Below are 25,516 nucleotides of genomic sequence, written 5' to 3'. Positions count from 1 at the left end.
TTTTGCTTATGTTTTTTTTGTGTAGATATGCGACAGCTTTTCAACAATCGTAAATAGAAAAAAACGTTTTTTTTTAGCTGCCTCTTGACCAATTTTGGCTGAACAAAAAACTAGAACGTTTCCATCCTGGTAAATTAAATCTGAACATTTTAAACAAAATGCATCAAACAACTGCTTTTAGAAAAACACCAAATAAATTGAACACCGTTATCACGGCAACATAAACAGAGATTCGACCAAAACCATGGTAAATTAAATCAGAGCACTTTAATATAAAAGGCATCCAACAATAACTGCTTTTTCGAAAAAAATGAACATTTTTAAAACGGCAACATAAAAAACATAACAGAATCCAACATCAGCAGAACCAGCGGCAGAAAGATTGAATAATGGCCCCCATTCAGTCTATGATCTTACAGAAGCTGGGGGCCATAACCAGGGTTCTGGGGGTAGCAGCGGGAGGACCAGGGGTGACGCCATCTGCGTCAGCCAGCCCGCTGGCCACTAACGGCAGGTGCACCAGCTCCCCCCTCTCGTTATACAGGAGGAGCGTTGGCTCTGGCTCCAGAGTCTGGAAAACAGTCAATTATAACTCAATTAAGTCAACACACTAGACATTTATTTAGTGCAATACTCATCGATTTTCTGTTTTATCAAACATAATTATATGCAAAAGGGAGTGAAGGTGAATGTAAGGAGCAGGTAGGGGTCAGGTATCCGGGTCAAGGATGCCTACATGTATAATGTGGACACTAGGGATTGAACCCATTGCCTTAAAGACCCATGCTTGTTTCCTTTAAAAAAAACACTGACCAACATGCATCCATGTTACAACCACGAGTAACACCTATTAACATTCCGTATTAAGATGAAGCTATGGATGCTCACCAGAACCGTGGCGGTGAGCTTGCCATGCAGAGGCTTCAGCATCTGATCCAGAGCCTCTATGCTCCACTGGGGTGCGTAGGGCAGAGCGGGGATGTCAGGGCGAACCTTGGGTGGCCTAAACCCTGCAGCCTTGACCTTCACAGCCCTGGCGGGGAACCTCAGGAGCTCTTCCGGCATTGCCCTCAGCCTGAGAGACACACGATACACAGTGTATACGTACAGGAATAGTGAGGCCTCCGTTTATGGATAAACAGGCGTAATCTTAAAAAAAAAAGATACATGAAAAAAGTTGAAGAGACTTCTGGGACTAACACTTGGTGGTTGTGCCTTACTTGTTGGTGGGCAGGATGTCGTCTGAACCGTAGTCGACGTGTTGTACCATGATCCTGACCGGGTCCAGGCTGGAGAACTCCATCAGCCTGGCCCGGTAGTACATCCCGTCTCCATACTCAGCCAGACAAGCCCTTCCTGTTCGCATACAACCATAGCGGTGACTACCGTTTCTTGTTCTCATAACATATCGTTGCATAATTTGGCCAAATAAACGTGATTAAAATGGAATTGAGTGGGACAAAGCGAGAGAGGCCGAAGACCAAAGTATCCTATTAACATTGACACAAGAACATCTTGCATTCAGACCGAAGTGTGAGTGTTTGTTTGCTAAATGTTTCTCCATGAAGTAGGGAGAGGGTGAGGACGGCGGGAAAGAATGGTTCACCCAGAGGGAAGGAGGACAGGCGAGGCAGCTGGGCCACATCGGCGGTGACCCTGGACAGCATCTCGTCCAGGCCGTTCACATCCGAATTCCTGCCGCTCTCCATCACCCATATGAACATCTGCACGCGCGCACACACACACACACACACACACACACACACACGTACATGTACACCATTGAGTGTCACCAGGGCACAGACAGAGTCGTATGGCATCCCTTTATTCAACCTTTTCCTCGTGGTAGGCTAGTCGGCTGTTTGTACGAACCTCGTTCGGGGTGCAGATGTGTTTGACCGTAACCCTAAATTGAGAACCCTCTGGTGGCAGGGAGGAGAAGGTGAAGGGCCCCAGCGGGGGCTTCTCAGGGATGCAGAGTCCCTGAAGAAGACAACAGTCACATTCGGTCAGTAGCACCAGGGCTTTAGAACATGTCACATTCGGTCAGTAGCACCAGGGCTTTAAGACAACTGTCACATTCAGTCAGTAGCACCAGGGCTTTAAGACAACTGTCACATTCAGTCAGTAGCACCAGGGCTTTAAGACAACAGTCACATTCGGTCAGTAGCACCAGGGCTTTAAGACAACAGTCATATTCAGTCAGTAGCACCAGGGCTTTAAGACAACAGTCACATTCGGTCAGTAGCACCAGGGCTTTAAGACAACAGTCAAATTTAGTCAGCAGCACCAGGGCTTTAGAACAAGTCACATTCGGTCAGTAGCACCAGGGCTTTAGAACAACAGACACATTCGGTCAGTAGCACCAGGGCTTTAGAACAACAGTCACATTCGGTCAGTAGCACCAGGTCTTTCAAGATAACAATTTCACTAAGTCGATAGCATTAGGGGTTTTAAGACAACCGTTATTCCGTTTTCAGCACAGGGTTTTTCGAGATAAGACAAATTCAGTTGTTAGCACAGGGGATTCAAAACGGGTTACATTCAGTTGTTAGAACAGGGGTTTTCAAAATAAGCTTGATCAGTGCTCAGTACAGGGGATCTCAATCTGGCCCCCTACTGTGGGTCACAGTAGGGGGCCAGATGGGAGTCTTTTAATGCCTTTTCTGTTTCCTGTGCATACGATGGCTAGGGGGTTGGATACGGTTGCTTATTGCAACGGTTTGCTAGGTGATTGCCCTTGGTTGCCTGGTGATTGCACGTGGTTGGTGGGTGATTGTATGTGGTTGCTAGGCGATCAAAGGAGGTGGCTGGACGAATGCTTTTGGTAGCTAGGCTACTGCATGTGGTTGCTCTGGGGACTGTGTCACACCTGCAGGGAGAGTTCCCAATGGTCCAGGTTGGGCAGGCATGGTGTTGCGGTTGGGACCTGCAGGAAAATATGAGCTTCAGTTTTACTGCCCTAGGGATCTGGGTTAACTGTCCTCAGTGTTCAGTTTAATATGGATACATGGTGTAGATGAGTGTTGATACCTGGGTGTAAATTAGTGTTGATACATGGTGTAGTTTAGCGTTGATACTTGGTGTAGTTGTGTAGATACTTGGTGTAAATTAAGGCTGATATATGGTGTAGTTGAGTGTTGATACTTGGTGTAGTTGAGTGTTGATACTTGGTGTAGTTGAGTGTTGATACTTGGTGTAGTTGAGTGTTGATACTTGGTGTAGTTGAGTGTTGATACTTGGTGTAAATTAGAGCTAATACATGGTGTAGTTGAGTGTTAATACATGGTGTAGTTGAGTGTTGATACTTGGTGTAGTTGAGTGTTGATACTTGGTGTAGTTGAGTGTTGATACTTGGTGTAGTTGAGTGTTGATACTTGGTGTAGTTGAGTGTTGATACTTGGTGTAGTTGAGTGTTGATACTTGCTGTGGTTCCGTGTTGATACTTGCTGTGGTTCCGTGTTGATACAGAGCTAATCAAACACACAGCATACCCTTGCTACATGTATCAAGTGTGTGGTGAGTGAGTATGAGTGGTGAGTACTGTGGGTAGGTGGTGACCAGGGAGACATAACCTGCTGGCTGAGGAGCTTCATGTCCATGTTGGCATGGTGATGGTGACAGAGGATCTTGCTCAGCGGCAGTCCGTCCAGAAAGATCTCTACCGTCAGGACTCTGCGAGGGTCTCCTGGCACCTCCTATAACCAGGAGGGGCATACTTTTCTTCTTTGTGGCATAGGAACTTTCAGTGTACAAATCTGGTTCCCCATAAAGTGCAAGGCTTTATAGCCATAACGCACCGTATACTAGGTGATGCACACGTTACCATCTTTGTAACTTATTTCAAATAATGGGTCACAGAGGGACATTGAACACACAATGGGTCAAATAGGAGTCCAATACACATGAAGCTGATAAGATTTCTGCCTCATAATTAGTGCCTGCATTTCCCCTATACTTAAATAGTGTATTATTCCATGTTCACTATATAGGGCACAGAGGGTATCTAAAAGCTGTACATGATCTTTGACCTTACCAAGACCTGCACGTCCACGGTTCGATTGATCAGTAGCTCTTTGAGGAGACCCACCGCATCCTTCTCCCATGCCCTCCCCACCTTTTGTGGGGGGGGGGGGGGGGGAAGAGAGAGACAGAATTTAGCCTCTCGATGACAGCAAACTTATAAAAAGTAGTGCAGTGTGTATTGTATTGACTCATAAGAGAAAGTGATGCCATCACGGTGAAACAGAAAATGAAAACCCCTAACAGACAGATAACCCATCTTTCCTTCTAAAAAGGTCTTCAGATGGCGTCTGTTTAAAGGTCTTAACCAGGACCTCATCCGTCTGTGTTGACTTACTGGGTTGACGGCGTTGAGATGGCAGGGCATGCACAGCTGAGGAACCTCCTCACAGAGCAGCATAGGGTACACGTGCACCACAGGGATGTTCTCCACTAAGCCATAGTCCACGTAGCGCACCTACACACAAAAAAACAAACACACCTTTGTATTTGTCATTATACGTGTGCAGTGAGCACCTGTTATGCATGCTTGCCTCAATGTTTTGCTATAATTATTTGTGCGTGCGAGGTTCCGAAAGTGTGCGTGTGTGAGTGTCAGAAAGTGTGTGTGCGCATGTATATCTGTGGGGGTACGTTTGCATACATCAGTGGGTTGGTGAGTACACATGTACTCCTCTTACCTTGACCATATCTCTGAGCACCTCCAGGACCTGTCCTCGGTACCAGAGCATGTCAATGCCCATCAGGGCACAGCCCAGCACAGACTTCCAGGTGTAGGGCTTCTTCTGGGGGACCACCTTCATCCTGCCCTCGATCCTAGTCCTCAGCACCTCCAGCTGGCTCTCTGGTCGGACCACAACCAACCAGTGGATTACAAATAGGGATGCAACGGTAGGAAAATTTAACCTCACGGTTATTGAGACCAGAATTATCCCGGTTTTCGCGGTATTGTTAAATACCCAAAATATGCCCAGACTTCAGTCCTGTTAGAAGGTAGGGATGGGCAACCATTGTCGAATAGTCGGAGTCACGTAGAATATCGAATAATGAATGTGACTATTGTTATCTATTACACAGATCTTCTCAATGCTGTTGAACGCTCCGTTCACTTGCATGGGCCTTCAAAACTTCCGGGGTGAATAATTTTTTGATAATTCACCGTTGCTAAGCATATATGACCGCTATCAAGGAAAGTTTATTTTTTTCCCTATCGGAACACAATGCAAGTAGTCCGGTAACTTATCAACCCCAGGGTTTATAAGTTAAGTGACGTCAACGTCTTTGGTGGACTATTTCTCTGCTGATCAATACTGCGAATGCTGGTAACAAATAAATTGTACAAAGACACACCGTGGGAAGTTATTCTTTTGACGCGCCTAGTTCACCGTCATGCAGGCTGTGTTCAGTAAAATGAATTAGCGATCTGTTTTCGGCACATCTAGGCCTATCTGCTGTAGCCCACGTTGAAATATTTTTGATGTTGAATGTTGATGGCGCAGTTGGTGAAATAAACAGATTGATTTCACACGAATCATAAAAGCCTCTCCCTGTGTCATTGTGTGTGCGTGTATCCGAGGTGCGTGGGGGGTTCTTGATTGAACCGATTATCGAATGTTATTAGAATACTTCTCAGCGAATATTGAATAGAATTGTTGGCAGAAGTGCACATCCCTATTAGAAGGCTGATAGTGTCTTGAGCTCTGTCGTCTCCTCCTTCCGCCATGATTCAAACTTCAAGTAACTTAAAACATTATGTTGTAGGCTACACAGTGCGCCTGCGCAGCAACTTCAGGAGACTTGGATGAAGCGCTGGGAAGGACTTAAGCACACGGTTTCCACACTGCGGGCGCGGTTATCCACCGAGATAATAATTCTATTTAAATTGAAAACGGTAATTTTTATTGACAACATTTTTATCATGGTTTACCGTAACACCGGTAATCGTTACAGTCCTAATCATAAATATGGAGGTAGATGAGGTGATACCTGCGTGCAGTGTCTGGAGGTAGATGAGGTCATACCTGCGTGTAGTGTCCGGAGGTAGATGAGGTCATACCTGCGTGTAGTGTCTGGAGGTAGATGAGGTCATACCTGCGTGTAGTGTCTGGAGGTAGATGAGGTCATACCTGCGTGTAGTGTCTGGAGGTAGATGAGGTCATACCTGCGTGAAGTGTCTGGAGGTAGATGAGGTCATACCTGCGTGTATTGTCTGGAGGTAGATGAGGCAGTCCTCCCCGACAGCAGAGACTCTCATCCTGGTGTGACCCGGTCCTGGCAGGTCTGGAGCCTTGTACAGCTCGGTCCTCACCTGACACACACACAGACACACACACACACCCGGATCCAGACACACACACCACACCTGACTTCAGTAATATCAACATCCCTTGGGAATAATATATTTTAGCCTGAAACCGTTCTGATCTCTCAAGGTCACATTCTATTTCTCTCTGAAGATCGGTATGGCCTCCAGGCCTTTTCCGAAGATGTTAAAACATTCCAGTTCGAGATGAACAAGGAATGCCTGTCGAATTACAAAAAGAATGGCGAAGGCCCAAGGATTATACTAGAGTAGAACGTTCAGAAACTGCATAAAAAGGTTCAAGATAATAAAAGACTTATTAGTGAATAATTCTTCTTATTTTGCCTGAATGAAGTGAGCTTAGGAGTCACTTGGTTCTTTAATCTGATTGGCTGGAGTGATCTTCAGCCTCACCTTCTCAGCGGACTGATAGGTGCGGGGAGCCGGCTTCAGGTCGGAGTCTGCATGGGATGAGAAGCGAGGGGTGAGGCTTGGAAGTGCAATAGATGTTGGCTGCGGAGGAGTTGTGGGGCACTTGTTTTGTGTGTCGCCCCCTCCCTGATTTTCAGCTGCTGCCTGGGCCTTTGAAGCCACACTGGAAAGAGAGAGTAGAGCTGATGTCAACACACACCCACACCCTGACATCTTTTTGCGTGTGTTTTATCCACCGATTCAATCACTCTCCCAAACACACACACACCTGGGTTTCCTCTCCTTGAGCGCAACACCCTGGCTTGCCAGAAGGTGAGCAAGGTTCCCTTTTTTTCCGACTTTGAGGGACGACAGAACGACAGACAACGGCCTCTCCTCCGTCACCTCCTAGGAGAGGAGGAGGAAGGGATTGAACACAGCTGAAGGTCGATAAACATACTAAAAGTACAGTGTAGACACACAGAGGCAAAGGGGTGGAGGCTGATCAAGGGCAGAGAGATAGACGGAAAGAGAGACGATTTGACCAGCTCACGTTAGGGCTCAATGGAAAACCCCTGCTCTAGTTAGAGATGCTGTATCTCATTCTGTCTAACTGGAGTAGTTGGAGGGAGGGGTGTGGCCGTACTTTGATGGTCATCATTAACAGGGCTTTGTCCAGGTGGCAGGAAAACAAGTTGCATGCTGTGGCCGTCCAGTTAGGACCCCCTGCTGGCCTGGGAGACATACACACATGGGGATATACGAGTGAGTTACTGCACATTAACTCTCCTTCCTCCAACATTTTTCAACCACCTCGATACTAGGACATCCCCAAAGGCTTGGGCGTGTTTGTAGCTCAAGGTCTACAGCCATATACCTCAGATAATGTCTATAGTGCGTGTGTGCGTGCGTTCAACCTTATGTCGGCCAGTTTACATTCCAGGGCCAGGGAGCCCTGCAGGGCGGGCTTCAGTGGCCGCAGGCTGCTCACAGGCAGCTTCACCCTGCTGCCAAAGTCACAGCGCTGCACCTACACACCACCAGGGGGGGACAAAACCCCTTAAGGATTAGTATTATTATTTAAACAAGGTGTATTGATAGGAAGCTAGTGTATTAAAAGGATGTAGGAGAGACCTCAGCGATGTTATCGGAGGAGACGTCTGTGAGGATCTGAGCGCGCTCCCAGACTCCATTGACGAGTGCAGCGCAGAACATGTTCTCCTTCCACACCATGTCGATGAAATCAGAGGCCTCTGCGAACTGCTGGACACGCTCAGACAGCCTGAACACACACACACACACACACACACACACACACACAGACACACACAGACACACACATTACAACAAGGGATTACAGATTGAACATTAACTAAATGTGTGGAGACAAACCACCACCAGAATGTGTGTGTTGGTAGCCTTGCTCCGATAGGACAGCTCACACTGCATGCGCTCCACCGGAGCTACTGACACTTTCATAAGGTCGTGTGCCGAGGTGTTTCTGTACTGACCGTTCGAACAACGCCTCGTTCTGGGCCAGCTGGACGTAGAAGCTGCCGGGCGAGGTGAAGTGGGTGACCGTCACCTCGATGTTCGTCAGGACGGTGGGCAGCTGTAGCTGGGGGCAGGGTTCTGAGTCCTGACTGACAGGAGGCTGGGGGCGTGGCTCTAGGGACACCTGCTCTTCGTCGATTGGCGGGTTCCACATGGCGGTCTCGCTGTTGATCTGGGGGCTCGGATATCTGGAGAGTGGATAGAGGATGGGAGAAAGCGGAAGAGAGGGCGGATGGGGACTATAAGGACATACGTAAGAGACTGGCAGAAAGGAAGTAGATGAATTAGGGACGAGTTTAATTGGCTAACTCGTGTCCTTATGCCCAAACATAGTGAACACTGAATGTCCCCTAATTGGAATAAGGGACCTGTATGTGCCGACCATTTCTATTGGATTAAGCCGTCAACAATGAAAAGGTATAAGCATCATGGGATACAGTTAACACGTGTGCATCAGTTGTTCACTTTTACGGGGAATTATGGTTGAAAAGTAGTACACTATACCGGGTTCCACATCTATCGGAGTATCTCCGATAGAAAGTAGATGATCGACTCACCCGTCCCTGAAGCAGGCCAGGTGTTCAGAGACCAGCAGCGCCGCCACGTCCACCTCAGGGCCCCCGATACCCCCCTCCAGCAGTCGGACCTCCAGCTGCTGCTTGGACAGCATCTCACCTGCAGGGACGACACACCGTGCACTGTTCAGGGTGGTCCCCGGGTCTGATTAGGCTTCGGTGGTAGCAAATAATCCTAAATACAATGCGTGTCATCTGTGTGTGAGAGAGCGTTACCTATGGCCAGGATGGTGACCGGCTTGTTGAGGACAAGGGAGGAGAGCCTGTCGGAACATGCCTGGCTCCAGGTGACCCCATCAGCAGGAATCACATCAGCCAGACTACACTGGATTGCCTACACACACACACACACACACACACACACACACACACACACACACACACACACACACACACACACACACACACACACACACACACACACACACACACACACACACACACACACACACACACACACACACACACACACACACAATGAATGGATGATTGTTTCAAGTGTACTCTTCGTGTGTGCATCGTTGAAGGAGGGAGGAGGCTGTATCCCATGGTTATGGCTGTGGCCATACTTCGGCCTGTGAGTGTGCTACCGAGCGATTGTTGCAGAATCAATAGCGCCATACACCATGGCGTTACACTACAAGTGTCCGAGAGGCTTCATCCCCTTGGATGCAGCCAACAATATTAAGCGCTCCTCATACAGGGCTCCACACACACCCTGGCGGTACCATACCCACAGAAAGGCACATCCCCAACAGAACCCCAGATCTGAGCAGAGGACAATGTTCACAAACAGGTTGGCAGACACTGGTGAGAGCATCGCATCTTACACACACTGCTTAAGAAGTCCAAAACAAAATAATCGCTTTCCTCACACGATTTTTGGTTCACTGACACTTTATCCAGTTATAATGACCATGAAATGTTTGAATTGAATGGTTCCTAACAAATAACAATTATATTTAATTGAAGTAAATATTGAAAGGTAAGTAATATAAAAATAGAATAAAATACGAATAGTGCAACTGCTTGAAATATACACAAGGGATAAAGGGGCATAAAGCGACAAAAGGGGGTAAAGTGACAGGATGGGGTGCATGACTGAATGAATGAATAAATGAATGATGACTGAATTAACAGGGATGTAGTGGGTGGACTGACAGACCATAGCAGGGAGGGAGAAGAACTCATCCTTGATCTTCCTCAGGTCGCTGACGGAGACAATCCCTTCATTACCAATGTCGACATACTGAACCTCCACACTCCTATCACCCAGCATGCCTACAGACACACACACAAACATATAAATATAAACACATCACAATCAACACAAAAACATAGAAATCCCGAACACACACAAAAACATACATCATGAACAAAACAGTAGACATGTACATTAACATCTTTCTGTGTTTCTACTAGGGGTGTGACGATACACTCAGCTCACGAGAACGAGACGAGACGAGATTTTAAGAAAACTACAATGACAAATTATATGACTGGACCAACAGACTTTTATTTAACCAAGTCGCGCATGCATTTTGAAATGTTTTATTATAACTCTTTACATGCATGAAATTGAAACTAAAACTAAAATTTATAAAAGTTAAATTAAAATAAATTAAATAATTCTCTTTTTTTCAATAGCAAACAATATTATGTGCAAAACCAAAGTACCCAAAATGTACTTTGATTAAAGGTATTCGTTTTCGCGGTTATTCAGCCTCTTCTTCTCCTCCGGAAAAACACGACCGCATTGCATTTTGGTATACGGGAGTAACATGTAGGCTACATCGTATGTACACTCAAATTTTGCTTATGGCTGCTTTCGATGCTTCCCCTGCTTCCCCTCCTTCTCCTCTTCTTTTCCTTCTCCAGGTTCTGGCAGGCTAGATGTAGCAAAGGCGCATTACTGCCCCCACAGGCGACAAATAGAAGTTTGGATAAATCACAAATCTCTCGAGACCGATTTTTAATGCGACGGGTAATATCGTCGAGTTTAATCTCGCGAGATCTCGTGGCACGAGAACTCGTCACACCCCTAGTTTCTACTGAGTGGGGCCACTTACATGCCAGGGACGGGCTTTTATTTTGAAATGCGTATGACATAGGTGGAGAGTCGCTGACCTGTGATGCGGGCCCTGTACCAGAGGTTGTCGCGGAAACGGGCAACGCAGGGCTGCATCAAAGTGGGGCAGTAGAGCTGCAGGCCCCAGTCACTCCCTTCCAACGACAAGGAGCCGTAGCACGTCTGCAGCTTAGAGCTGAGGAGCTGGAACTCCATGTTGCCCACCTGTGGGGGAGGGGGAAGGAAGGAAAGAATGAAACAGATATGATTAAGAAAGGAGAGAAGGGAGTAAGATGACACGGAGACATAGGGCAAGAGAGAGGCAGAGTGAAGGGTGTGTGTTTGTGTGTGTGTGCGGGCGTACCAGCTGTATGTAGAAGTCTTGGGGTGTGTTGATATGTGTGACCAAGGCGCTGTGGTCTGATGGGATCCCGGGGTGGATGGGGGGGTAGAACAGAAGGGTGCTGCGGTTGGTCGACGGAGAGTAGAAACTGATGGAGAGAGATGTATAGACAGACAGATTTAGAAAAGAGGACAGAGAACCATTTAAAAATGTTGAGGCCTGCATCAGACTACATGTGTCTGCGTGTAGACATATTTCTAAACACACTTTATAAATATATGCATATGTGTACATCCACCCACCTGGCCACTTTCATAAACACCAGAAAGTCTCGGACGGACAGAGGACAGGGGCTGGCGGAGTCCATGGTGGGCTTCCGGAGGTCCACCAGCAGGTAGTCTCCCTCCCTTGAGAACAGCTGCAGTTGCACCACCGCAGAGCCCACCGCCTGAAGCAACGCCTCTCGGGCGTCATTAGCCCAACCGCTCTGCTACATGCACAGGCAAACACAATCACACGTTACCCGCACCTTGCCGGTAAACAACGGAAAAGTCAAGGTCTGCTTTAGTCAGCGCAGCTTGAGCTTGAGGTAAGTTTGAGAAAACGTAGCTTTATCCTGTGGTCTGTTTGAGTTAGTGTAGCTTAAAAGTGAGGTCTTTCCACGTTAGCGTAGCTTAAGGTATGTTTGTTAAGGTGCGAACACACCAAGCGCGTACCTCGCGTACCATGTACGCGCGTAACGCACCTAAAATGTTGCTTGACCATTTTGTGTCAAAAATGGTCAGATACGCGCGTACGCATACGCGCGTAGATGAGACCGCCCAAACCCCCCCCCCCCCCCAGCCTGTGGCTGCGCTGGATTTAGGAGTCCGAGGAAGGAAACCCAAACGCCGCTGTGTTTGGGTAGATGATAGAGCTTGGATCGGGTTAGATTAAATAATCTCGGATATAAATAACAATAATCGGGTTAAATAACTTCACATGGTGTGTCTGGTGTGTTTCCAGCATTCGTAGTGTTGATCAGCAGAGAAATAGTCCGCCAAGACGTTGAGGTTGCTTAGCAATCAGAGACTCTGTCCATGCAAGTGAACGGAGCGTTCCCTCTTCGTCATAACTATCAAACCAAACATCCTTCACATTCACCGAGCGAACATTATGAAAGTAAAATGCACATTTCTCGCTAGAAATGTTTCCATAAACGCATTTAATGGCGTAACTATGTTACTATTTCCACCCAGAATAAAGAAAGTTGCCGGCCGTGGCTGCCATGGACATGGCTGCGCTGGAGTCCGAGGTAGGAAACCCAAACGCCGCCGTGTTTGGGTGATAGAGTTTAGATCGGATTAGATTAAATAATATTGGATATAAATAACAATAATCTGGTTAAATAACTTCACATGGTGTGTCTGGTGTGTTTCCAGCATTCGTAGTGTTGATCAGCAGATATATAGTCCGCCAAGACGTTGAGGTTGCTTAGTAACCAGAGACTCTGTCCATGCAAGTGAACGGAGCGTTCCCTCTTCGTCATAACTATCAAACCAAACATCCTTCACATTCACCGGGCGAACATTATGAAAGTAAAATGCACATTTCTCGCTAAAAATGTTTCCATAAAAGCATTTAATGGCGTAACTATGTTACTATTTCCACACAGAATAAAGAAAGATGTCGGCCGTATGCTTCTGTCCAAGCTCACTACTCTCTGCCAGTGACGTCGGGTCAAGCTCAACGCTGATTGGCTATTGCGGCGCGTATGAGCGTAAAAAGTTCAATTTTTTGAACTCCTCGCGTACGCGCGTATATGTACGCGCGTATATGTACGCGCGTATATATACGCGCGTATATGTACGCGCGTATATATACGCGCGTATATATACGCGCCTCATACGCCCCTAACGCGAGTAAAATGTTGCTTTACGCGTGTACGCGTCTCATACGCGCGTAAACCAATGGTTCCCTATGGAAAAATTGCCAATTTTATACGCGTCGTACGCGAGTAACGCGCTTGGTGTGTTCGCACCTTTAGAGTTGGTGCAGTTTCATCAAGTCATAAGCATGAGGTGCACGTTACCAGATCAGCAGGCACCAGGTCTTTGAAGGAACACCTGATGGCAAGGGGAGTCCAGCCACTCAGCTCCATCTTCATGTCGTCATCCATCTTCCTTAGGTGCTCCTCCACCACAGACATCTTGCCCATCCCCTCCCCTAGCTCACTGTGGAGGAACAAGGACAGACGGATGACAAACGGAACATGACTAACCTATGAATGCTTTTGTTGCAACAATATCACACTAAAAGTATATGAGGTGGTTTATTAAAAACAGAACTGGGGGAGCTGTAATGTTGCGAAAGAGAGGGGAATATAATGAGGCGAGGCAATGTGCAGCCTCTAGGGCTGTGCTATACAGATTAGTATAGAGATGCCATTTATGTATGCTAGAACTTAACTAAGGCATCTTACAATACCATGAGTGTAAACATAATTGCCGTGGGTAGCCCCATTAAATATCGGAACCTGTAGCCATAGCATTGCCTGCGCGAGTGTGTGTGTCAGTGTGCTTGCGTGTACACACATGTTCAGGTTGACGGTACTTGTAACGCCGTGGTCCAGTAAGAACAGGCTTGCGCTGGTCAGCAGGTGGGCGGGGCACGAAGTGACATCATCCATTCCTATCTTGGAGAGACGGACGACCGTCCCTCGACACCAACGATGGACTTTATCATTGACCAGCACCTGGGAGCCTGGAGAGCATGCAAGCACACCATCATTATTTTTTGTAGAAAATATCATTCTCCACCTATAAAAGAAAACACTGCGAACACTCACATAGGCATGCCACGTCTGTAAGCTGCAATAGGGCATTGTAAAAACGTATGAGTAGAAGAACATTTGGAGCATGAAGCGTCCTTTGAATATAACGTCTATCCAATACACAACATACCCGTCTCCAGCATGTCTCCGGAGGTGAAGAAGCTGGAGAGTCTGGAGATCAGCTGGTTGATCTTCTGAGACAACATGGCCGCCTCTCTCAGCTCCGCCACATAGCGCACGTAGAAGTGGTTCGGATTCAACACATGGATCAACTCCACCCACGGGTATACGGAGGCATTGGAGACTGGGGGAAGAGGAAGAAAGAGAAAGTGGGATAGAGGTAGAGAGGAAGACGGACAGAATCATTGCCCCTCTTAAATACATTATTTTTGACTAGATGTAACATTGCTTTAATGCAATGTGAGGAACTTAAACCCATTTGTCGGAACATACGTTTAGTTTATAATGTTATGAAATGATCTTTTTTTGCCAACTATTAAAAAGGAAATACTCTGTATTCAGTTTTCGTTCCATATGGTCATGTATATCCGTGCTACGCCCCTACCAGGCCCTTGTTTGAGCGGCACAATTGCCAATCGAGTCTTCTTCTTCTGGGTCCTCCGCTTGTTATTGGCCAGTTCAGGGCCGGTGGGCGGCGAAGCTGTGGCACAAAGGAAAAAGGTCTGTCAAGAGAAGGTTTTATATAGAGATGCGTTGTATTGTCATGTCACGGCCAACTGTCCCAAATACCAACAATTGTATAGATGACTGTAATTATAAACTGTCAAATATTGCCAAATTGTAAATAAATGTCTTGTCACTTTAATATCACTGCAAATAAACCCATAATTTACTTATTAAAAACAAACAAAATGACAGCTTGGAGGATCTAGTTTCGGTGCTTTATCTAGATATAGGCCGGTATATTATCTCTTATCGATCCGGTACTTCAACGGTACTCTTATCGGTTCTTTTTGAATAAAAGATATGGGGTATGCATGCAGCAAAACTGCAAAAAGGTCTCAAGCATTATTTTAACTGAAAGCCAATTTAATGGAAAAAAGTTATTGATTACTTGAAATGTATTTTGTGCAGAAATGTAATATGTAAATTGAAAAAATAATAAGCAATGAATCCGCCAGCCTTACATGGAAGCAACAGGTGAAAAAAGGAAAGCAGCAATAAGGTATAGAAAAAGATAGGAAATTCATTGCACACAAACAGTTCCTAGGGTTACAGATCATTTGATTGTTCTCAGCCCCACATCGTGTTGGATAAAACAAATCTGCTAAACGATGTGATGCAAGTGTAAATAGGGGCAGCAGTAAACCCACGCACCCTCACAGCGCTGCTCTTCCTCCTCCTCGTCCTCCTCTTCGATGAAGGCCTCTATGACGACGTCGGGGGTGAGGGGCCGGGGAGCAGCAGGAGGTTCGACTGTGGTCAGAGCTCTCACCTTGGGCTTGAGGCAGGTGGTCGGCTCTGACCTGCTGCCACTCACCGCATCGCTAGCCTGGTCCTCTCTGTCGCTCCTTACCGTCACCGGAGGAGGTGCAGCGTGCTGCTCCTTCTCTCTGTGAGGTGAACCCGCCATCTCTTTCTTTGGAGAAACCATTTCATTTTTTTCCCCCTCCACCTCCTTTACTGCAGGGGGTGTCCACCGCAGCGCCTCAGCCTTTGGGAGAGTCAACCTACCACTCGTTGGCAGGGGTCCGGTAGCTAGCTGCTCCGGCAGGCTGGTTTCGGTTAATCTTTAAAAAAGAGATTTTATTACTATACTGGAAGAATACCATCATACTGCGACACTTTTCTTTAATATATAGCCAGATTAGATGATAAGGGTTAGCAAATGTGTATGTGTGCGTGCGTGTGTGTGTGTGTGTATGTGTGTGTGCATGAGCGCGTGCGTGCGTGTGTATGTGTGCGTGCGTGCGTGTTCCTCTCACGGTTTGGGGGATCCAGTTCTGAGTATGAGACACACGTTGAGACAGTCAGACAGACTGTCAGTCTGGAGCACACAGCTGTTAACACATGCTAAATACAGTTAGGAACACGCAATTTATACACTACACACAGTTAGGAACACAGTCAGTATCACATGATCTACCTGACTCCGGATCCCAAGGTGACGCAGCTCAGATCATAACTCTCCCTGATCACAGGTGCCTGCAGGGTTTCCAATACCTAGAACACACACACACTTTATGTTATTCCTAGAAGGTTCCCATCTACTCATCAAGTAGTAGAAGTATCCTAATAAGGACAGGATTCCAGAAAGGCCAAAGCCTCCTCAATATAGAGATAACCAGAGTGGCTTCTATCCCATAGTGATCAGGACAGAGGTTCTGAGCCTCGTTGAGTTCTGATGCTCCTTACCATGTGTAGGTCACAGTAGAGCTCGAGGGAAGGGTGGAGTCGGACCTGGCGAGCCTTCCTCACGGCAATTTCCACTGCCTCAATCCTCTTCTGGACCTGTTCCAACTGCACCTCAGTGCTGGGGAAGTGAACCTCCATCGCCTTCAACTCCCTCAGCAGCACCTCCTGCCTGTTGGGCCCCGGAAATACACACGCGGTAAAAAATGTGGTCTTATTGAAGCATTTTTACTAGCTAACATTTTTCTATTCATGGGGGTTTCAATACGGTGGACGACAATATTGGCAAAATGATTTTCGATTATTTCACAGCAACATAAAAGTATTATTGCTTAGCCTTTTGCAAGGTCAAATATGATGCTAACCATTTTCTTCACTCACATAACATGACTAAATGAAACGTAGTCGTGACATGCATTGCCTTTGTGAAGAAGCAAATAAAGATGGGAAAAAGCAGAGCAGGCACGTCACAGACAAATTATTGACGATCGATCCCTCGTACCAATCCCTGGTTAATACAGCGCTTGGAATATAAATACAACTTTATCAAACGCAATACTCATCCTGCGATTGATTCTTATATTTATATTTGAGGATGAAATCAAGCCAAGCAGAATGATGTTTTTCTGTCCGGCAGAAAGAGACATGACAGCTGGATGAGAATCTTCGTTCTGACAACCCTTCTGGTTCCAAAGATACTTTCTGTACTTTTTTTTTCTGTACCTCATGAAGGAAGTGTTTGGTAGTGTCTCTCAGAAGGTTTATACCTCTCTAAGAGGAGCTGGTTAGCTTGGAACACAGATTCATTGACCTCCGTGCGCATCCTCTCCTCCTCTCTCTTGACCTGGATGGACTGTCCCAACAACAGTATCTGGACAGAGAACAAACAAATGACCCTACCGTCAGAACATAGTCATTGCAGCATTAAGACATATGTTGTGATAACATGATTCGTGGTTGTTTGATTTTGTCGATTTTTAAGTGTGAAGTGCTGTTCAGAAGGTGATTTTATTAGCTGTGTATCAGTTGTTACATTTGCTTTAAGTAGATTGGCAGATGTTTTAATTTAAAGGAAGTTGCAATAAAAAGTTTACGTTTTAGGCGCTTAAGTTGATTAAATTATTTATCTAACCATGTTCTCAAATGTTAATGCAAACCGATATTACATTAAGTGCTTTCTAGATTCCAGAACAATTCCACAACAGCTCAACAAAGTTTGCTATAGTGCACCAGATAATCACAAATCATTTAAGGTGGAACATGGTGACATAACCTGTTGAATCTGCTCCAGGTGGGCCAGGTTCTCTGCAGCTTTGGCCAAAGCTTCATCCACCAGCTTCTCTACCCTATTCCCATCTGCAGGAGGTTCAACGCACTGCACAGACGAGAAAACAAACATTCACAGATTTTGTTTGGTTCAATACATTGGTAACGTTTCCGTGAAACACGTGTTCTGATCAATGCGTATTGATCCGTACTGAGGAACCGAGTTCTGTGACTGTTACATCCCCACTATTGTGTTAGTTTTAGCTCATTGGATCTGGATCTCAATCAAATCCACCGATGTCCATCACATCTGCGAACTTCCGAAATGGACTTTGAATCTTAAGTGTTTGTAACTGTTGCTAGCAGATACCTAGCCTGGTCCTCCTCTTGTACTGCATTTCATTTGTACTGAGAGTCTGGACCTACTCAATGGACAAACGTTAACTCCCTTGAAGGCGGGTTTCTGTTGAGGTTTAAAACTATTGGATATGCTAGGGCTCGGAGATTAATCGAATTTTGATCGCGATTTCGATTTTAGCGTCAAACGATCACAAAATTAACATAATCAAGTTTTTCTATAAAAAAAAAAAATATAGCCTATTTTCCGCACTATCAAGGTGCACCGGAGTATAAGCCGCAGCAGCTAAATTGAATGATGTGTACATATATAAGCCGCACTGCACTATAAGCCGCAGGTGTTTTAATGTTTAATTACCATTAGGGCTGGCCCGAATGCCATTTTTCAGGCTTTGAATACTCGTTGGTTTTTCCGAGCGAATATTCAAATACTCGTTCCAGAAAATAACACCATCAGAAACAACATTAATAATCCCTATATACTCCCTGGAACCGATTTTGACAGTATCTGCATATTTTGTTGAAGATTTAATAGCTTTTGAACGTTAATTAGCAGGCCTAAGTAGGTTGAAGTTCCTTAGTTTTTCCCCGTGAAAGCGAACAGCTGTTTTTCCGTTCCAAATCAGCTGTCCTCTGCCATCTCAGCCCTTACGGGAGCTTTTCAATTCATCCTGGAACGTGCATCTTTTCAGGGAATTTGTAAAATAAATCCATAATAAATACCGAATATTGATTGTCTTACGTATTCATATTATATCCATTATATTGACCGGGTATTCCCAAGACGCTCACACTCTGCAGCAAGCCAGTCACAGTTGATTGGCGCTGTACAGCGTACGTAAACTAACAACTAAGCTAAGGGAAAAAGGGCGCGGCTGTACTCCGAAAATTACGATACATATATATATATATATATATATATATATAGATATAGATTAGGGATGCAAACAATTAATCGATTATCGATTAATTGTCGATAAGAGATTACTCGATTAAAATAAATTACTTGCAATTAATCGCATTTTTAACCCGTAATTCCCCAACCGTCCACGTGAGGGCGCGCTTGACGCCAGACGTACTTGACGCACACGCGGGAACACAAGCGGGATCACAAGCGAAGCAGAACAAGACAAACGAAAAGCGGGACACTACTAGCTGTGTTCGAAATCGTTCCCTATCATGGATGTAGTGCACTAAATAGGGTGCACGCCATTTTCTAGGGTGTTCGAATTCTCAGTGGTCCACTATATAGGGCACTTAAAATACATACGATGTTCCCTACATGTTACTCCCGTATACCACAATGCAATGCGGTTGTATTTTTCCAGGGGAGAAGAAGAAGCCGAATTACCACGAAAACGAATACATTTAATGATGGAGTCTCCGGCTTTCGTTTAGAAATGTCAACAATTTATTTGGGATTTAACATGGAATATTTAACATTCAAAATTAATTAAACAAGGAAATGTAACATTCAACATCAAAACAACCTCCAGCTTTCGTCGTGAGTGCCCGGTTTGTTTACTTGATGTGGGCGCATCTGTCTGCGTCACACAAATACCCGGCGCATTTACTGACGCAAATGACGTTTAGAAATGTTCAGCGTAGTGTCCGAATTCTCGTTCCTTATTCCCTATATAGTGCACTATATCATGTACACTATATAGGGAATAGGGAACGAGTGTATAGGGAACGATTTCGAACACAGCTAGTGACACGATGAAGAGGGCAAAACGGAGTGCAGTATGGAGCCACTTTAAGTTGGTTAATGACGACAAAGACGCCAAATGCACAATATGTGGAAGTATTTTGACCAATGTACTTGTAGGCTAAGTCGCTTTGGATAAAAGCGTCTGCTAAATGCCCTAAATGTAAATGTATTTTAAAGTACAACAACTAACCGACTTCGTTGAATTACCACCTAAATGTGTCACATTCAGAAGGAAATTCAGCTTCTCAGAAGAATTGCCGCTTATCAATTAATCGATCATCGATCGATAAGATGAAACAACTATCGATTAATGAATTACTCGATAATTTGCATCCCTAATATAGATATAGATATATATATTAGTGGTGGGCCGTTATCGGCGTTAACGGCTGCGTTAACGGGAAACTTTTATCGCGCGATAAGAAAAATATCGCCGTTAATCTATTTTAAAACACTTCCTTGTTCGGAACCATCACGTGACTGAACTAACCAATCAGAAGCTAGAATTTAGACCTGAGGTAAACGTGAGGGAATCAGAGAGGCAGATTCAACAGAATATACTGACTGTTAAATATGTAAACATGCAAATATGTAATAATTGTGTAACAAAAATATGTAAATGATTAACTGACTAAAAATTCTAAGTACATTTCTAGCAAATTAACTCCAATATAAATTATATTAATTTAATCTACAACTTTCAAATATTTAACTTCTAAACCTTACATTACTATGGATTATTACACAGCTCTTCTCAATGCTGTAGACTGCTCCATTCACTTGCATGGGCCTTCCCAACGTTCAGCTGTCAATTATTTTTGTTTATGCTCCGTTCACTTGCATGGGCACTTCACAACTTCCGGCGGTGAATTATATTTGATAAATCACCATTGCCCAGGATAATTGACCGCTGTCAAGGTTAACAAACAGATTTTTTGCCGTTTGCCATTTCAATCTAGATTAATTTTGGAATTAATCTAGATTAAAAAATTAATCTATGCCCACCACTAATATATATATATATTTTTTTTTTTCTTTTTTTCTTTTATAGAAAGGGCAGAACAGCTAGATACATATCTTTATATTATTTTAGATTGGAACATTTTCTTTTTGACCATTTTGTGAATTTTCTAAGGCGAAATTTCAAAGTTCTCAGTTCCAAAGTTTTTTTGGCAGACATGCTGAAAAAATACAACATGCTTTCAAAGTCAAAAATAATCGTTTCAATAATTATGATTTCAATATTGACCAAAATAATCGTGATTATGATTTTTCCCATAATTTAGCAGCCCTAGGATCTGCCCAGTGCCACTCTGGATCTGCCAACGCAGGCTGTAAACAAACCAATCACCGTGCGTGAAGATACCCGTCAATGAGGGCTGACTTTAACGTCATTGTTCTCAGCCACTCCCTCTGTTCGCTGATTGGACACAGAAAATTTAGACGGAGAACACCCACCAACATACCGCAGACCAAGACCTAGTACTGAAGGGAAATTCAAATCGAGCGGAAGTACTTAGGCGGGCGGAGCCAGGCTAGCAGATACCATGATATGACAACCAATGCTCATCAGACCATCGGATTACCTGATCTGGATGCGCCACATGGCCTTGCTCCTTTAAGGCTTCGCCATCTCTCACATCGTCCATGTCTTTGCCTTTGCCATGTGGTTTGCACTTCTTTGTTTCGTCACCCTTTGCCTTGCCAGAGTCCTGTCCGTCGTAGCTTGTTGGAGTAGCACTGCCGGTTGGTACGGTGTCAGTCGCTTTGCCAGTGTCAGCTTGCATGACATTATTTGTCGAGACAGTGTCTTCTGCAGTTTTGCCGTCGTCTGTTGAGACGTTTGGTCGCTGTGTGGGATGTTGGGAATTCCAGCAATGCCTTGCTGCTCTGTTGCTTCCACTGCCCAAGACCGTCCTTTCACTAAGAAACATTCACATAAACACACATGTATCATAAGCAGCCTCTTGCCTGAATTAATGTTATTTTTACTTTCTGAGCGTATTTCCCCGACTCTTATTATGCATCTGCATTAGGGATGTTCACTTTTAGCAACATAGCCATCCGTAAGGCTGCATCCGAGTACTCATACTTGACTGCTATATAGTAGGCATTTTGTATTATGTCACAAATATAGCGCTTCCGAATGCTCAGTACGCATTTTGTAGTAGGCAAAAAGTTTCAGAATGCGTACTACTGCCACAGTATACAGTAGGTCACTACGCTATCCAACAATTCAGCCGGCACCACCTGCAGCGGCGGCTTCAGCTACGGTAAATTATTGCAGGGGACTTCAATTTTGCTGGCATCTGTTGTACAGCGCACAGAGGGGAAATACGTAATCTCCAAACATCCGGTGGCGTTTCGGTGGTGTTCGGAAGCGTTCTACGCATAGCTGTAGAACGTACTACATTAACGGTTAAGTAGTAGACACTGAACAGAAATAGTATATACTTCGGATGCTCCCTAAATTATAGGGTCTTAATAACCAACCAATCATAACCCTCTATGTGCCTGCTGTCAGATCAATCCCTTCTATCCAATAACACTTTTCACATTATCCTGTTCTACATTCCAAATTATTCCCTCTGCAGACTTAAAGATTGGGCCACTAAGTGCTAGAGGACGTGGCTTTTCTGTCTGACACATGTCACACATGTGTCGGATAGAAAAATTCCTGCAACCGTAACATCTTAAATTTTAGAGCCTCGGCTTCCCTGTTTTATAAGAAACATATTAAATAGGCAACAGTAAAGTAGTTTGTAGTAGTTTTCTTGTGGCTATGAATCATTAGGCAATCTGTATGTGTATCCATCCATCGATGCCCCTCATGCGTCCCCTAGTGGGGTTCCAGTCCAACGCCTCGTGCCCACTACCTCCGTCCGTTGACTGATCCCCATTGACTTTGAATGGGGACGGACGCGCAATGCATTGTGGATCCGTCCGTTCCGTTGGAGCCTTCGGCTCCGTCAAAAAGTTGAAAAATGTTAAACTTTTTCGGCACCGATTCGCGTCACAGTGCTTCAATTTCCATACTTGATCTGATTGGATGACGGATCCGTCGCTGCCGAAAAAGTTGAACATTTTTCAACTTCTTGACGGAGCCAAAGGCTCCAACGGAACGGACGGATCCACAATGCATTGCGCGTCCGTCCCCATTCAAAGTCAATGGGGATCAGTCAACGGACGGAGGTAGCGGGCACGGGGCGTAAGGCCCCGTGCCCACTACGGATGCCTCTGCAAAGACTACTACCCCATCAGTCAGCAACGCCTTCCCACGTCCGTTAAATGACGGTGCAGTGGGCATGTAGGGTAAAGGTTGGGAAACCTCGTGCTCACTGCTTCCGTCCGTTGACTGATCCCCATTGACAGTGGCGATCCTAGGTCCAGTTGCGCCCCGGGCAAGATTGTTGAGGGGGGGGGGGGGGGGGGGGTCCGTGCCTAAAACCGCCACTGCCCATTGACTTTGAATGGGGACGGACGTGCAATGCATTGTGGATCCCTGCGCTGAAGGCTCCGTCAAAAAGCGACGGCAGCGACGGATCCGACATCCAATGCATTTTGAGGGGACTCTCTAAATCGACGCCACTTCGACCTGGGCGGGACTTTACGTCCTACGTCACTCGCTATGGGTGTGCATGTGTGCGCATAGCCGTCACTCGCGATGGGTGTGCATGTGAGAAAGGTTTTGGCTTTAGTGTCTATGGGTTGGTAATAACGGTTCTGATGATTTTTCTGATGGAAAAGTGGTCTTTTATTTCCATAATCTTTGTTCAGTGAACGCATAAACCCGTTTGTTAGTTAGCAGTTAAACAAAATGCGACTTCTTTGTTTACAGTTACCAACGACCAACTGATGATTGGGGGTTCGATTCCCTAGTGATGAAAGGTTTTTTCTTTCATTTTGGACTGCACACACATTGCGAGTGACGGATACTCGCACAATGTACACACATCACTGTCTTTACAATTTCTAGGCAACCGAAGTTTAAAGATGCTCAAGTGGTTAACTCTTGAATCGCATGTACTAAGACCTGATGGGTTAGTGGTCAGAGAACAACTCATTAACGCGGGGATAAGGGGTTCGATTCCTTAATGAAGCTAGCTTTTTTCTTTCATATTGGACTGGATGTTTGCATGCCATTTTGCGTAACTTGTAGTTTATGATGAAGAAATGTTACTGGGGTTAAGGTTAGGGTAAAGCTAAGGGTAAGACACAAAGTGTTTTTGCAACACAATATTTCTTACAATAACAAAGTCCAAAGTTTTGATGACTCCAGTAGGAAACTTAAGATACCTACAGAAATGCGTGAGTGCTCACAAAACATCAACAAGTCAGCAGTGTGGTACAGGGTGATCATTTCTGATATACAGTACAAAAGCTGAAACTATTAGCCAGGAGTGGGAAAGATGCAGACGCGGGAAGCAATAAGACGCACCAACACACAGTTGCCTGTTGCAAAATGGTTCAGAGTTTAATAGAAATAGTTAGGGTTAGCTGGTATGGCGTTATCTGGTATGGCTATAGTCTAATGTTAGCCTAGTTCGTGTTGTTTCGTCATGTTAATCGCTAGTAATAGTAAGTCATTTGTAGAAATATAGCCTATCATCACAGACTGTAGGAATGTCACCCACCCTCCATCGCGTACGACACTGACGCTCGTAATCTGTAGTGCAAGGGAGTTCGTGCACAGATCCCTGAGACAAACGGCTACGCGCACACATGCAAACCCATAGCGAGTGACGTAGGACGTAAAGTCCCGCCCAGGTCGAAGTGGCGTCGATTTAGAGAGTCCCGCATTTTGAGTGGAGTAGGTGAAGCACCCGTCCCTCACCTCTTTATCTGTCTCATCCGGACTGTGTAGACGAGGCCGATGATCCGACTTTCTACCTCCAGGCCATAGACACCACCCTCTGGAAGGCTAGACTCCACCTAGAACCATACCCATTGCAATAAAAGTAATTTTTTGACACCTTTATTACATTGCAACCTCTATTTCACAACAATCACGTAACTTTCCTAAATCATTGGCGTCCCCTTATTTTTTTTTATGCAATATTTAAATTGGAAAAAAATAATTCCAGTAACTAGCTGGACATGTCATACAGGTTTTTTTGGATGCACTAAATTGAGATGTGAGACTTCAGCGTGTATTAAGTACCGCGCAGTCCGGGCAGAGGACGGCCTTGTCGTCCTCCAGGGACAGCAGACAGCCGCTGCAGAACACGTGCCCGCACAGCAACATGTGGGGAAGGTTCCCCTGGCTATCCAACTCTGGAATACGTGAATAAAACTAGTCCGTGAAGTAAAAACCAGAACATTCATTCGACGGCATATACGGCAGAAAACAACGTAAACAATTGTGTCAAAGACTTCAAGTAGCAAGTTTCCAAATGACAAAGTTAGCATTAAGTTAGCACGCTAGCTAGCTGTCAAGTTAAACCTCAAATAATAATTAGTAACAGAACATTAGAATGGCACTGACACCAACAAATAGATGAGCGGGTAGGGCAATTTATCCATGGACCTATTAAAGATTTTACCAGGTAGCGTGTAAGCATCCAGGCATAATTTGCAAACCAACGAGCTGGAGATATTTCGATCCATCGCCAACCTCAAGTAGAGTCGAAAGAACGGTTGAGTCCAGTGAGCAGCATGTTGGCACCGACTGACACCGCGTCACGTGTTAGCGGGGCGCCCGGGTCCGATTAACAAGTGCAC

The 25,516-nt window shown here is 45.2% G+C and overlaps 1 protein-coding gene across 2 annotated transcripts; it reads right to left on the bottom strand.

The window, feature by feature from the left end:
• Positions 1-252: 252 nt before the first annotated feature.
• On the bottom strand, positions 253-25,475 carry rnf17 (ring finger protein 17). Of its 2 annotated transcripts, none has more exons than XM_056580562.1 (37): positions 25,339-25,475; positions 24,957-25,069; positions 24,630-24,727; positions 21,382-21,718; positions 17,735-17,836; positions 17,229-17,332; positions 16,465-16,633; positions 16,196-16,272; positions 16,035-16,109; positions 15,427-15,839; positions 14,654-14,749; positions 14,219-14,392; positions 13,850-14,018; positions 13,348-13,489; positions 11,579-11,763; positions 11,298-11,424; positions 10,993-11,158; positions 10,031-10,146; positions 9,082-9,199; positions 8,848-8,965; positions 8,248-8,478; positions 7,871-8,018; positions 7,654-7,766; positions 7,383-7,470; positions 7,026-7,144; positions 6,740-6,920; positions 6,220-6,331; positions 4,704-4,867; positions 4,361-4,480; positions 4,037-4,117; positions 3,576-3,698; positions 2,873-2,929; positions 1,873-1,983; positions 1,607-1,724; positions 1,221-1,356; positions 889-1,075; positions 253-571 (listed from the first exon to the last, which is right to left on the bottom strand). In XM_056580562.1, the coding sequence occupies exons 1-37, from the start codon at positions 25,400-25,402 to the stop codon at positions 401-403; spliced, it is 5,223 nt and encodes a 1,740-aa protein (XP_056436537.1). In that variant the 5' UTR covers positions 25,403-25,475; the 3' UTR covers positions 253-400. The 2 variants fall into 2 exon arrangements, with proteins under 2 accessions (XP_056436537.1, XP_056436536.1); XM_056580561.1 differs by having other exon boundaries at positions 11,579-11,766; positions 25,339-25,474.
• Between the last annotated feature and the right edge of the window lie 41 nt (positions 25,476-25,516).

This window comes from Gadus chalcogrammus, chromosome 20 (genome assembly GCF_026213295.1).
Source record: "Gadus chalcogrammus isolate NIFS_2021 chromosome 20, NIFS_Gcha_1.0, whole genome shotgun sequence".
In the NCBI taxonomy this organism is placed as follows: Eukaryota; Metazoa; Chordata; class Actinopteri; order Gadiformes; family Gadidae; genus Gadus; species Gadus chalcogrammus.
Note: the sequence above shows the minus strand (reverse complement) of the source record. Positions and strands in the feature narration are given on the sequence as shown.